The following is a 13,877-nucleotide window of genomic DNA, read 5'->3' on the forward strand; positions in this document are numbered from 1 at the left end:
CCAAGTTCAAATGGGGACTTTGACCCTGAGACACTCCATGTCAAGGCTCCAAACGGTCAGTGGAAAAGGACTATTCTTCCTTCAAGGACTTCCCCTCCCCCAGGTTAGACCACGTTTTCCAGGCCTGGGGAAAGGTGTTCCCAGGTCTAACAGCTAAGCACCCCAAAACAATCACAGTGGCTAACATTTATCGAGGGCTCACAGTGCTCTATCCTATTTGACCTTCATGACAACCCGATGAGGCGATGCTATTATTTTCCCCATTTTACAGATAAGGAAACAGACTCAGAGAGGAGGAAAAAACCTGCCTGAGATCACACAGCTGGCCTGAATTCAAACCTTGGTTTATCTGATTCCAAAACCCTGAGCAGTCACACTAGGCCATCTCGAGGAGAATCAAAAGCAAATATCCTTCCTGTCCTCAACCTGGCAGATGACCAATTCCTGGGACCTGGGGTTTGTGGGCTGCAGCCCCCTGTTCTCTGGCTCCTTGCTTCTAGCATTGTCAAGGAAAAGTCTGATGCCATTCATATTTTTTCCACAGGAGCCTGGAAATGTGTCAGATTTTCTCTTAATCCTGGGAGTTTGTGAATTTTGCCAGGATATACCTTGGTGTGTGTTCTTTTCCTCATCCATCCCGCATGGAGCTTGGGAGTCCTTTCAATCTACAGATTCCGTTCTCTCCTCAGCTGAAGAAAATTTTCTTGTATTACTTGTTTAGTTTCAGCCCCTGCTCCTGGAATATTTATGGTTTGCCTCTCTTCATTATTTTCCTCCAAGATATTCCCTGCACACCATCTTCCAAACCACTATGTGGATTGCAACAGGGACCCTCCTTGTTGACAATTCATCTAGTTAAGTTCTTAGTTCAGAAATCAGGTCTTAAAGCTCCAGGATGTCATTTTTGGGTTTCACTGGTATTTCTCTATGTTTGTTTGTTTCAGTTTTTGTTTTATGTAGTAAGCCAATACGTGGGTTTTAAAAAATAATCAAATTAACACACTGCTACATTTTCAAAACAGAAGATTATTGTGCCACAGGCAGTTGAACATAAATTCTTACTTTTCTCAAATTGAAGCTTAGTATGTATGACTCTCCCCTTACCGGAATGAAGTTTTACTGACATACATCAGGCCTTAACAACAGGACCCTGCACAAAGGGGGGGGGGGCACCAATAAATATTTAAGTAATTCATGTCCTTTGAAACTGGGGTCAAAATCATTCTTGCTTAAAAATAGTGTACATCTATTTACACTACTTATATTTTTTCCCTCTCCTCACGCCTTTTTAAAGAATTGTCAATGGGTAATTTTTAAAATTACCATTCAATAAAATTGACTTTTTTCGTGTACAGTTCCATGAATTTTAATACATTTAAGTTTTATTGTTGTAATTAATATTACTCCGCTGTTGCTCTGTTTCCTCCTGTGCTCACTAGATGTGGGGGGCAGTATAAAACTCTCCAGAAATGTCCATGTCCTAATCCTTGGAACCTGTGAATATGTTACCTTACATAGCAAAGGGGACTTTGCAGATGTGATTAAGAATCTGGAGGTGGGGAGATTACTCTGGATTAACCAGGTGGGCCCAATGTAATCATAGGGGTCCTCAGAAGACAGAAAGGAGGCAAGAGGATCAGAGAGGTTGGAGTCAAGAGACTGGAGTGATGCATCCACGAGCCAAGGAGTGTGGGCAGGCGTTAGAAGCTGGAAAAGGCAAGTATGGATTCTCCACTAGAGCCTCCAGAAGGAATGCAGCCCTGCATTTTCAATTTCTGACCTCCAGAACTGTGAGATTAATAAACTGGTACTCTTTTAAGCCACCAAATTTATGGCAATATTTTTATAGCTGCAGTAAGAAATGAATCCACTAGGTTTTCTGATTGTTCTAGAACTTGCTATTCTGATTGTTCTGCCCAATGTTCTTCTCTCTGGCTTCTGTTCAGGTGGGCAGTTATTTTTCTCTTTGGCTGCATGGAACTTAGGTCTGGTTGCTGGGCACTTCTTAGCTGTAGGAATCCCACCAGCAGTAGAAAGCTCTCAGGCCCTGTGGGACTGTGTTCCTAGGCAAGGTGCCTTAGCCAAGCCAGCCTCGAGGATAGAGAGGCCTCAGACCACCCACGAAGCTCCCTCCCCCAATGCAGGTTGAGGTTGATGCTGAATCGTACCCCTGAATGTCTACACAGACCCAAACCCCAAGTCTTCCCAGATTGCCACTCCCAGGGTCTTGTCCTAGGGCTCTGGGGGACTCCCCAGTGCTGGCCCAGCTCACTGACCAGAGTGGGTATTTGGGTCTCCAACAACAGAGCCTAAGGTCTAACCCAGCCTGTGGGCCCAAGTCCTGGCAGCCATGTGACTCCATGCCCTACTCAGGCCACCATGTTCCCAGAATTTCCCTGACATACGCAATCTCACTTAATCCTCTCAACAGCCTTATGAGGGGTTGTGTCCTATTATGGTCTCCATTTTCCAGATGAGGAAACTGAGGCCCTGAGAGACTTATTACCCTGATTGAGACCCCACACCTCTAGCTATGGAGCCAGAACTCTCCCACCAGCACCTTCTCCCAAAGGCTCAGTTGAATAAAATATGTTCTCAGACGGCCCAGCTATATGGATGCCCTTCAGGGGCACCACCCACCTCTGGAGGGCCTGAGCCCATCCTCACCCCTGAACCAGGGATTCTCCACCCTCACCATGCATTTTACACGTCCGCTGTGGCTGCAACAACCTTTTCGCTTGGCCATTTATAGCTACTGACTGCTCGCACAAGCGTTTTTACGAAAATCCATGGTGTGCCTATTAGCTAGGGAAACATTTGTTCTGGTGTTGTCAGAGAATCTTGGACAGAAAAGCTCTTTTTGACCTGTCTGTGTGCACGTGCATGTGTGTATAAGTGTGCATAAGTCTGTGTGTAATATGTGCCTCTGTGTATGTGCACGAGTGCATGGGTGTGTTTTGGTCCGCACACAGACGTGTGGGCATGTGTGTGTGTGTGCGTGTGTGGGTGCAGGTGCCCACTCAAGTGTGTGTACCTGTGCCTGTGCCCATACAGGAAAACACATGTTTTGTTATTAAAGATTCTGTTAGAAGGGGCTCCTGGGTAATTCTAACCCATGTTAGAGAGGTAAAAACTCACACCGTTTTTTTTTTTTTTTTTGGTCATGGCAATAAATGATTCTTGGGTTTGCACCCCCAAAATTGAAAATTTTTTTTCACCTGAGAAAGGAAGTGAGTGATCACTGCCATTTACTGAGGACCTGCCTGGGCCTCATCGCCACTCACCCTCTGGAAAATCTCATAAGGAAGGTTTTCTTTATGTGCTCAGAGAGGTAAAGTCACTTGCCCAAGGTCACACAGAGCCCACCAGTTCAAATGCAATTTTGTCTGACTTCCAAGCCTGAGGGCTCAATCACTCCACTCCATTGCCTCAAACTGCCTAAGGTTGAATGAAAATGTTCTAACAATCCCTATTCAGGCGCTTGGCAAGGAAAGCAAAGTCTGTGTTACTTGTTTATTAACTACTTTGTTCATTCCTGGGGGCCAAGGATCTTCCAGTTTTCTCCAGCTACATCCACAAAGGTTTCAGCACATCAGAGTAACTGAGCACATATTTGTGGATTGATTTGGTTGATAGGATCTCGTTCCGGGGTGCTGCTTGCTGGCCTTGCCCCAATCAGATTGTCCCTGGCATGGGCAGCCCGGGGGCTGGTTAGACAAAGGGTCTCCCTGCTGGGAACTCCCTATTGCTCCCCTTGCTTCTGGAATGAAATCCCAAGGCCATACCACGTGATCTGCCCTGCCCACCTTGCTGGCCTCACTTTGTGCCCTGGCCAACACGCAGCTCCAGTCACACGGTCCTTCTGCTCCTCATAGATTCCCAATCCATCCTCCTCTGAGGCTCTTGCCATCCCGTGGCCAGAAGCACTCTCCCCCAGTCTCTGCTCAGTACTACCGCCCGGCACTACCCACCTCTCTATTTCATCTCTCTGTAATATGTGTCACTACCTGAAATTCTCTGGGTTGCACATTTGTTTATTTTTATCCATCTACCCGTTGCACACAGCGTCATGAGGGCGTGGAGTTTGTCACTCGGCGGCAGTCTCCCACACTAGCCCCACGCATGGCGCAAAGCAGGCTCCACAGAGGGGGTGACCGCTGGCCCAGCCATCGGCCCTGAGGCCACACCACCAGGGACAGGACGGCTGAGAGAATGTTCTGCTTCTTAGAGGCATGGACTCTGGAGCCCGTCACCCACGGCCGCTAAACAAGGCCATTACTTGATTCCAAGCCCTGACTTCTCACTCCTTGGATCCCAAGGCTGCCTGTGAGGCCACAGGACGAAAACCATCCTGAGGGAGATTAACAACCACAGCGCCTGGCATTCTGAGAGCAAACGGCCTTTCCCAAGGCCCTTTAAGAGCTTGGACTCTGGAGGCAAATGAGCCTCAGATCCACTCCCAACTTCACTGCCTGATTCCAGGCAGCTCATTTTGCCTCTCAGCCTCAGTTTCCTCATCTGTAAAACGGGGACACTGAAAATAAGGTGGTCTCTACCACACAGGGTGATTAGAAATTTAAATTGGAACACGAGACGTGTACCCAGGCACTCCGTGAGAGCTGTTATTTCTTCCTTCCTTCCTCCCTCCCTCTATTTTTGGCTGTGTTGGGTCTTCGTTGCTGCGTGCGGGCTTTCTCTAATTGCGGCGAGTGGGGGCTACTCTTCGTTGTGGTGCACGGGCTTCTCATTGTGGTGGCTTCTCTTGTTGTGGAGCACAGGCTCTAGGCACACGGGCTTCAGCAGTTGTGGCACGCAGGCTCAGTAGTTGTGGCTCGCAGGCTCTAGAGCACAGGCTCAGTAGTTGTGGCGCATGGGCTTAGCTGCTCCGCGGCATGTGGGATCTTCCTGGACCAGGGCTCGAACCCGTGTCCTCCCCACATTGGCAGGCGGATTCTTAACCACTGTGCCACCAGGGAAGCCCGAGAGCTGTTATTTCTTCAGTCAATTAACACATACTCGTTGAGCAGCTGCTGTGTGCCTGCCAGTCTCGAGCTTGGAGCCAGGGAGAGAGTGGTGAGGGAAAAAAAGAAGACCCACCCTCCTGAGCTGTCCACTGACAGTGAACAAAATAAGTGAATTGCATGGTATGTTAGAAAGTGGTAAATGCTGGGGAGAAAAACAAAGCAGAGAAAGGTCTCTGCAGGGCAGGGCTAAACGGCTATTTTAAATAGGGTGGTAGGGAGGTCTCACTGAGAAGGTGACGTTTGAGCAAAGACCTGAAGGAGGTGAGGAAGGGAGCCTTGCAGATGTCTGACAGAAAAGCATTCCAGGCAGAGGAGACTGCAGGTACAAAGACCCTGAGGTGAGACCCATGCCTGATAATGTTAGAGAATTTTAAGTCTCCTCTCCCTGCCATTTTCCTTCTCAAAACAGACAAGCACAAGTGCTGACCGCCCAAGCGCTGCAGAAAGCGAGCCACATCTCTCCCCATGCACCAGCCGCCAGTCTCTTTAACCTTGAATGCCTTTTTGGGTCTCACGTGTCACTGGGTGGCGAGTGAGCTGCCCTTACTTCAGAAGAACGGCATGGGGTCGGGGCGGGGGGGCCTTAGGTGGTGTCCGCCTCACCTACTACTGCCAAAAGTGGTCATGGGGTTATTTTTAAACTTGGGGAGGAAGTATTTATTGTTCCTGGGCTGAGGAAAGCTGGGCAGCCTGTGGGATTCTTCTGGGGGAGCAGTGCTGTGTCCTTTCCACCATGGTGAGTATCGAGGGCCCCCGGAGGTAAGTGATGCTGGGCGGTGAGGTGAGGACACCACCTACAAGCAAAGGATGAAAGGGGAGGGGGAGAAGGGCAGCTTTCTGGGGCCCCAGACCCTGGTGGAAAAAGCACTACTCGCTGTGTGCACACAGAGGAACCCCAATCAATGCCCCGATAAGCCACAAATAACAGCAGCTCCCGGGGACTCGCAAAAACAAAATAAGAGAGTTGGCTTTTTTATGGCTTGTCTACTGACCTCTCAAGGAATCAATAACTCCCAGGGCTTGCAAAATGGGATTGAACACTTTTAAGGATCAAATTGTAATTCTTTTCTCTTGTTCAGGCGTTTGGGGAAAAGAATCTTTTCTGTTTTCACCTCTTGAACTTGCAAATTTAAAACCTTTCTCCCTATGTTTTTGGTTAGGTGTCCCCCTCCTGAAGCAGGAAGCCCCCAAATCAGGGTCAGTGTAGGACTGTGGTTAGGGGCACAGACTCTGGAGTCAGTCTGCCCAAGTTCAATACCAGCTCTGCCTTTCTGTGACTGTGTGACCTTGGGTACATGACCCAACCTCTCTGAGCCGTGGTTGCCTCCCCGTAAAATGGCGATGGTAATAATAGCATCCACTTGACAGAGCAGTTATGAGGATTAAATGCAATAACATATGCAGTGTTCAAGCGTTTGCTGTAACTCAAGTCAGAAGCGGGTGGGGAAATGTTAACTCGCTCTTCTCTGCTCTGTTTGCACGGTGCAAGGACAGAACATTTAGAGAGGAGATTTTGCTGCCATTTGGATCAAGAGAAAATTGAGGGGGACAGAGCAGTTGGGTTTTAACACCCTGAAAATGTGTCATTTCATCTCGCATTCCTCATGGTTCAGTGAGCCTGACTTTTTTTCGCCTCCAATCAATTCTCCTTCTGTGCATTACTGAACTTTTTGTGAAATGCATCGAAACAAAAGCAGCTGGGTCCTGCTGGGCCTGATCCGAAAGCCTGGCCTCCATCCCCGGAGACAGACCTCTACCTCCCCTAGTTTGCAAAGGAGCTGCTGCAAGACCCACAGTCTTTTACGATCCACCAGAACTGGGGTGCTTTTGAGAAACCTTATTCCATGTCCTTTTATCTTTCCAGCATCGCCATTTTGAGATGAGTATGGGCACCATACCCCCATTTCACAGATAAGCAGCTGAGGCTCACCCAGAGATGTCACCTGACCTAGTCTTCTAATTCCCAGCCTCTGACTTTTTTTAATCGATGCTTTTATACCCCCTAGTCACCTAAGAAAGCCAAGAAGAGAGCAGAGGGCGCCAATTCCAACGTGTTCTCCATGTTTGAACAGAGCCAGATCCAGGAATTTAAGGAGGTGGGTGCAACTGTGGAATCATTTGCCTGGGTGGAGATGCCCACATGCTAGAAAGAGCCTTTCCCTCATTCCACACTCCCTGCAAGGACCTCTCAGTTAGGTTGTCTTTATCCTCCCCCAAAACCCCAAATTCGGTCTGAATGTGTGTGTGAATGACTTAAAGGAATTAACTTTTGCTGATCATCAAAGTAAAGCATATGTCTTGTTGAAAATGTAAGAAAGAATTTCAGAAATGCACAAAGAATAAAAATGACCTGACCTACAATTCTACTACCCAGAGATAATCAGTTAACATTTTGGTATTCACCCTTCCGGTGATTTTTGTTATATATCGGCTTGGCCAAAGGGTTCTTTCGTTTTCTTCCATAAGACCTTATGGAAAAACCCAAACGAACTTTTTGGCCAACCCAAAATATGTACACGTTTGTTAAACAAAGCACACTAATCAGTACCTGCTGTTTTTCTTTGAGCAATTCAGCACCAACATTTTCCATAATTTATTTAAACTGCTTCCTATGGTTGGATGTTATATACAGAATGTTGTACTATTATAAATAACACACCTTTGCTTGTATCTCTGGTTATTTCCTTGGGGTAAATTCCTAAAAGCAGAACAGCTGGATCGAAGGAACTTTTTTTAAAAAAGGAACTAAAACCAAGTATAACCACTGGTCCAAGTTGCCCTCCAGAAATGCTGTGATCATTCTGACTCCCATCAGCACCAAGAGGAGAAAGTGCCTTTCCCGCCACATCTCCATCAACATAGGGCGTTAACATCTCAAAAATTATTTTTGTCAGTCTGAGAGACGTCTGAGAGTATCTTAGATTTTAATTTTTACAATCCTCAGTTGTTGAATGCTAGCCGGGTCTGAAACCCTATCACAGTCTATGGGCATGTGCCTTAGTAAGCAAACCTAAGTACCAATTAGGCAAAATTAAGCCACTGCCGCAGGCTCAGAAGGATAAACTGAACTAATTTTCCAGCAGTCCTGATGGCTCACGCTGAGTCATCCACATTCTCACCTGGCCCTTCAGAGGAAAATACTTTAAAGCTATGCTGGAGAGGACACTGTTTCATATAAAAGGGGAAACTGTTTGGGCTCTTCCAATGGGACATGAAGACTGGCCCCTGCTGTCCCCACCAACATTCAGATCACAGGAACGCCGTGGCCCATAAGCTTCCAGGGAAAGAGGAATTCCTGGGATGAAATATCATATCTGAACTTGAAATAGTCCCCTTCCAAGGAGAAGACTACACCCGCCCTTCTCCCTCACTCTGTCCCAACCTCTGGAATGAGATCAGCTGCTGGGGGTGTGACCTGGGGACGCAAATACTTTCAGGAACCAGTTGCTAAAAGAACTAAAAAAACACAGATATAATACATCATTTGTCAATTACCTGGGCATTCACAAAGCTCTTAGAGTCTCCCTGGAGCCAGCTGGGAAAGATTACTGGCTCTGTTTTACAGATAATGTGGGCTTGCGAGCTGGCGGGGACAGACTCCAGTTTTTAACTTAGTTTTTTTTTTTTCAATAACAGCTTTATAAAGATATAATTCACGTACCATGTAGTCACCTTTTTAAACTGTACAATTCAGTGGTTATTTAATATAGTCACAGAATTTTGCAACCATCATCACTAATTTTAGAACATTTTCATTGCCCCCAAAAGAAACCTCATACCCATTAGCAGTCACTCCCCATTTCTCCCGCCCCGCCCCAGCCCCTGACAACCACCGATCTATTTTCTGTCTCTATGGATCTGCCTGTTCTGGAAGCTTCAGAGAAATGGAGTCATACACTATGTGGTCTTTTGTGTCTGGCTTCTTTCAGCATCATGTTTCAAGGTTCATCCATGTTGCAGCACGTGTCAGAATTTCCTTCTTTTTATTGCTGTATGATATTCCATCATGGGGAGAGACCACATTTTGTTTATTCACTCATCAGTTGATGGGCATGTGGGTTGTTTCCAGTTTGGGGCTGTTGTGAATAGTGCTGCTGTGGACATTCACCTACAGGTGTCTGTGTGGACATGTGTTCTCATTTCTCTTGGGAACACACCGAAGAGTAGAATTGCTGGGTCCTACAATAACTCTAGGCCTAACATTTTGAGGAACTGCTAGACTGTTTCAAATCCTTGATTCTTGATCTAATGTCCTTCAATGTGCCTTGAAAACCCCAGAATCCCACTGCCCCCAGCCCTTGGCATAACCTCTAGGGCTCCTGCCCCCAATTTCTCTTGGGCTGACCAGACAACTGCCTCCCTTTCACAGGCCTTCACCATCATGGACCAGAACAGGGATGGCTTCATAGACAAGAACGATCTGAGGGACACCTTTGCTGCTCTTGGTACGTCGCCCCACCAACGCCTGCAGGAGGGTCTCCTTATCCCACTCCTGTGAGGGGCAGGAGGTGGGGCCATCAAAAAGGTCAAGAGCTTGTCATTTTCTAAAGAAACAGCTCAACCAAGATTGGTCTTTAAGGCAGATTTCAGAGGATAGGAAAGAAGTGTTTTAGTCTTTGAGCGTCTTCACATGTGTTTTATTTTTCTTTCAAAGTAATTTTTGTGTGGTTTTGAATGCAATGGCAGTTTACAGTAGAACACTTGGAAAATTCAGAAAAGTATAAAGAGGAAACAACGTTGGCCATTAGGCCACATTCCACTGTTAACATCTCAGCCTCTAAGTTTTTTTCTAGGCATCTCGTGTGTGTGTGTGTGTGTGTGTGTGTGTGTGTGTGTGTGTGCGCGCGCGTGTGTGTGCACGCATGTGTGTGTTTAATAGCTGGAATCATTCTATTTTGGATTCAGGTTTTAAAATTTAACATCTCAGTAGGATGAGGATGAGTACATGGAGCTGTTTCAAAATATGTGTCCAACCTGCTACCACTAACCGCTCCTCCACTCCTAACCCCAGAACTCAGGGCCATGAACAGCTGTGCAGGTTGTGTACTGAGCAATTATACAGAGTACTATTCATATTTGTAGCCACTGTAGACTTTTACATTTAAAACATAAATTATCTTAAGAAGGCGTGGCTTTTTCTAACTTACACAGAGGTACTATATGGCCTATGGCAGTGGCTAGAGCAGGTACATCAGAATCTCCAAGGCTGTATGGGTTATAGCAGGTGTAATTTGAAAAAGTTCCCTCAGGTAATTCTGATGTCTCGCCCACCTCCAAGTAACAAGGGCTAATTTATAATACGAGCATTTCCCATTGAGTAAAATATTAAAACATCTGTATAACTTGTTCCAGGTTCTGAAGGCACTATTTTAAAAAGTAACTAAACCCTCTTTGGGTTGTTCCCAGTTGTCTGACTTTTATAAATAACACTTTTGAGAACATCTTCTCACGTGAATCTTTGGCCCCATTCACTCCGTCTCTGATTATTTCTAGACTAGATTCCTTGAAGTAGGATTATAAGGGCAAATGCCAGTGTTCTGACAGCTGTTTCTGTCCCAGCTTGGAGTTGCTAAGTGTCTGTCTCCTGCCCTAGGGCGTGTGAATGTGAAAAATGAGGAAATTGATGAAATGCTCAAGGAGGCTCCAGGTCCAATTAACTTTACTGTGTTCCTACAGATGTTTGGGGAGAAACTTAAGGGTAAGTTCATGTGTATATCTGCGCATCTATGTGTGTATATGTATATCTGTGTATATGTGTCTCTGTGCATCTGTCTGTGTATGTCTGTCTGTCTTTATGTGTCTTCATCTTTGGGCATCAATTAAAGCACTGGGAGGACATATTGGGGTTGGCCCATGAAGGCAGAGTGACATCAGGGGGAAGAAAAAACAATAAAATCAGCAGTTAACAGTGCTCCAAGGCTTACCCTGATCCAGACCTCATGCTAAGCACTTTAAACACATTATACGCATCACCTTATTTAATAGCATCTAGGAGGTAGTTTCTATTCTTATCCCAGTCTACAGATGGGGAACTGAAGCTCAGAGACGGAAAGTCTCTTGCCTGCAGCCACACAGCTAACAAATGCTGGAGTCAGGATTTGAATCCGAGTCTTTCTAAGTCTAGATCCATGCTCGACCTTGGGCTTCCTCAGAAATAACTGGATTCTCAGGACTTCCCTGGTGGCTCAGTGGTTAAGAACCCGCCTGCCAATGCAGGGGACACAGGTTAGATCCCTGGTCTGGGAAGATCCCACATGCCGCGGAGCAACTAAGCCCATGTGCCACAACTGCTGAGCCTGCGCTCTAGAGCCTGCAAGCCACAACTACTGAGCCCGTGCTCCACAACAAGAGAAGCCACCACAATGAGAAGCCCGTGCACCGCAACAAAGAGTAGCCCCTGCTCAACACAACTAGAGAAAGCCTGCGCACAGCAACGAAGACCCAACGCAGCCAAAAAGAAAGAAAGAAAGAACTGGATTCTCAGCCCACTCTTTCAAAACGCCAAGGCTCAGTGCTCAGGAGGCAACAGGACCTTTCCTGCTTACCAGAGGTTCCCAGCCACCCATGGCACATTTTAACCCCGTTTTCTGTTTCAGGGGCAGACCCCGAGGAGACCATTCTCAACGCGTTCAAAGTGTTTGACCCTGAAGGCAAAGGGGTGCTCAGGGCTGATTAGTGAGTGGGATCTGTGGGGGAAGACGTGGGGTTCCTTGCTTCTCCCGCCAGCCCTCTCCACACAGCCGGCTGCAATACCTGCTTTTCTCTCTCTGCAGCATACAGGAGATGCTGACCACGCAGGCGGAGAGGTTTTCCAAGGAGGAGGTAACAGGGCCCTTCGGACACTCTCCGTACCCCAGCTCCTGGCCTCACCCTTCTGGGGACTCCCTCTCCAGACTCTCTTATATAAAACACCCCTGACCCCACACTGAGAGAGAATCTGCTCTTGTTTACTAAGCCCTTATCTCATTTCACTCTGTCAATCACCCTGTGAGGTAGGGACTAGTATTATGGTCATTTTACAGATGGGGAAACTGAGGCTCAGGGAAGCAAAGTCACTTTGCTTTGACTAAAAGGACAACACTAATGAGAAATGCCGGGGCCTGGATTCAAACCTAGGTCTGTCTGACTCCAGGTTCTGTCTTCCTCATAATGCATGGATACCTGGTGACAGCATCAATTTCCTGATGAAGTGAAGGTGGCATGCAGGGTCACCGCATACAGTCGTGTAGGTTGTACACTGCACAATCCTCCTGGATGCCCTTAATACTGCAGAGTATTTATTTGTTGCAATAGTTTTCCAGCAGATGGCAGTAAAGTGTCCTGTTATAATTTTTTAGAAATCAGAATATATGACTTTTTCTGGCAGGTGGCAGATGTGCCTGGAAGAAGGGGCACTATTGTTAATTCACCAAAGGCCCTGTATAAACAAGCAACTGCCTTGTCAACGTTACTAATGAACCTTAATGAGTCTATTTAAAATGGTCCCTTATAGCCTCTCTGGCCTGATTCCATCAAGTTTCACATTTTACTAAAAATTTTATTTGGATTTCCCCCTCAAAACTCAAGCAGTTGCAAGAGCCTGCCTTTCAACTCTCACCAGGCTTTGGGACTTTGGACAAGCTCCTTAACCTCACTGTGCCTCAATTTCCTCATCTGTAAAGTGGGGACAATAATAGAATCTACTTCATAGTACACTGTGAGGATTAAATGAGTTCACATGTATAAAGTGCTGATATGTAATAAGGGCAATATAAATGTTATCTATTATTAACCCCAAATTAAAAAACAAATAACTAGCCAATACTTTTTAAATGTAGAAATTGCACATTTAAAAAAATTTAATTTCTAGTTTCCCTCAAAGAAACAAATTCCTCAAAGAGTCTGACCTCCTTGCCCATGTGGACACATGGGCTGGCCCTGAGCAGTTGCGACCTCTGTAGATGGACTAGCCTCCATTTAGCCACAGTCCCCACCAGGCCCACTTTGCTCCCCCACATAACCTGCCCGCCCCTTTGCACACTTGAGTTTGCGATCCCTTCTTTCCCCGTCGCAGGCTGGTTCCCGGGAACATCCCTGCAGGATGGCCCTTGGGGCTGGCACCTGTGGAAGAGCTACAAAGGGCAAGGAAGCAGTAGGGCACGGAGGGAGATGTCCACCGCAACCCATGTCCTCCAGGCCCCCAGCTGCCTCTCCACTCGGGCCGCCCCGCACACAGCCCTCCCCCCTCCACTGCCCCTCCCCATGTCCTCAGCATGTCTTGCTGATTCGTTGCAGGTCGACCAGATGTTTGCCGCCTTCCCCCCTGATGTGACTGGCAACTTGGACTATAAGAACCTGGTGCACATCATCACCCACGGAGAAGAGAAGGACTAAGGAGGGGATTGCCTTTGGGTGGGTGGATGGGGGGCGTCCCTGCCCTCTCCTCACTTTGCCCAGTAATGCCACCACCCCTGCCCCTGGCCTGTTGGCTGTGTGGCCACCTCATTTATCTACCTCCATCTTCTTCGCAGCCTGGGTGCCTTAGAGATACCACGTGGCCACACAGCCGGCAGATGGAAATCCATCCAGAGGCCATGTTCAAATAAACAGGAGGTTGTGTATTTGTTTATGGTGTGTCCTTGAGTATGGAAGACCCTTTACTAGTTCCCATGAAGGTGGTGTATGAGCTAGTGATGGCCCTGCTGTCATTATTATTGAATCTTAGTGACTCTGTAAGATAGACCTTCAGGGACTTCCCTGGTGGTCCAGTGGTTAAGACTCCACGCTTCCACTGCAGGGGCACGGGTTCCATCCCTGGGCGGGGAACTAAGATCCCGCAGGCCGCATAGCGTGGCCACAGACCTTCACAGCCAC

The 13,877-nt window shown here is 47.1% G+C and overlaps 1 protein-coding gene across 2 annotated transcripts; it reads left to right on the forward strand.

Annotated features, from left to right (window-relative positions):
* Positions 1–5,635: 5,635 nt before the first annotated feature.
* MYL2 (myosin light chain 2) lies at positions 5,636–13,624 on the forward strand. Of its 2 annotated transcripts, XM_007189495.2 has the most exons (8): positions 5,636–5,760; positions 7,031–7,120; positions 9,394–9,469; positions 10,618–10,722; positions 11,621–11,699; positions 11,798–11,846; positions 13,299–13,415; positions 13,535–13,624. In XM_007189495.2, exons 1-7 carry the CDS (start codon positions 5,758–5,760, stop codon positions 13,395–13,397), a joined length of 501 nt encoding a protein of 166 aa, XP_007189557.1. In that variant the 5' UTR covers positions 5,636–5,757; the 3' UTR covers positions 13,398–13,415; positions 13,535–13,624. The 2 variants fall into 2 exon arrangements, with proteins under 2 accessions (XP_007189557.1, XP_007189556.1); XM_007189494.2 differs by having other exon boundaries at positions 13,299–13,624.
* The last annotated feature ends 253 nt before the right edge of the window (positions 13,625–13,877 follow it).

The sequence above is a fragment of the Balaenoptera acutorostrata genome, chromosome 13, assembly GCF_949987535.1.
Source record: "Balaenoptera acutorostrata chromosome 13, mBalAcu1.1, whole genome shotgun sequence".
NCBI lineage: Eukaryota > Metazoa > Chordata > Mammalia > Artiodactyla > Balaenopteridae > Balaenoptera > Balaenoptera acutorostrata.

Coding starts and splice junctions, on each gene's coding strand:
- MYL2 (XM_007189494.2), top strand. Junction 11,700..11,797: donor GGGGTGCTCAGGGCTGATTA/GTGAGTGGGATC, acceptor CTCTCTCTGCAG/CATACAGGAGATGCTGACCA. Junction 11,847..13,298: donor AGAGGTTTTCCAAGGAGGAG/GTAACAGGGCCC, acceptor GATTCGTTGCAG/GTCGACCAGATGTTTGCCGC.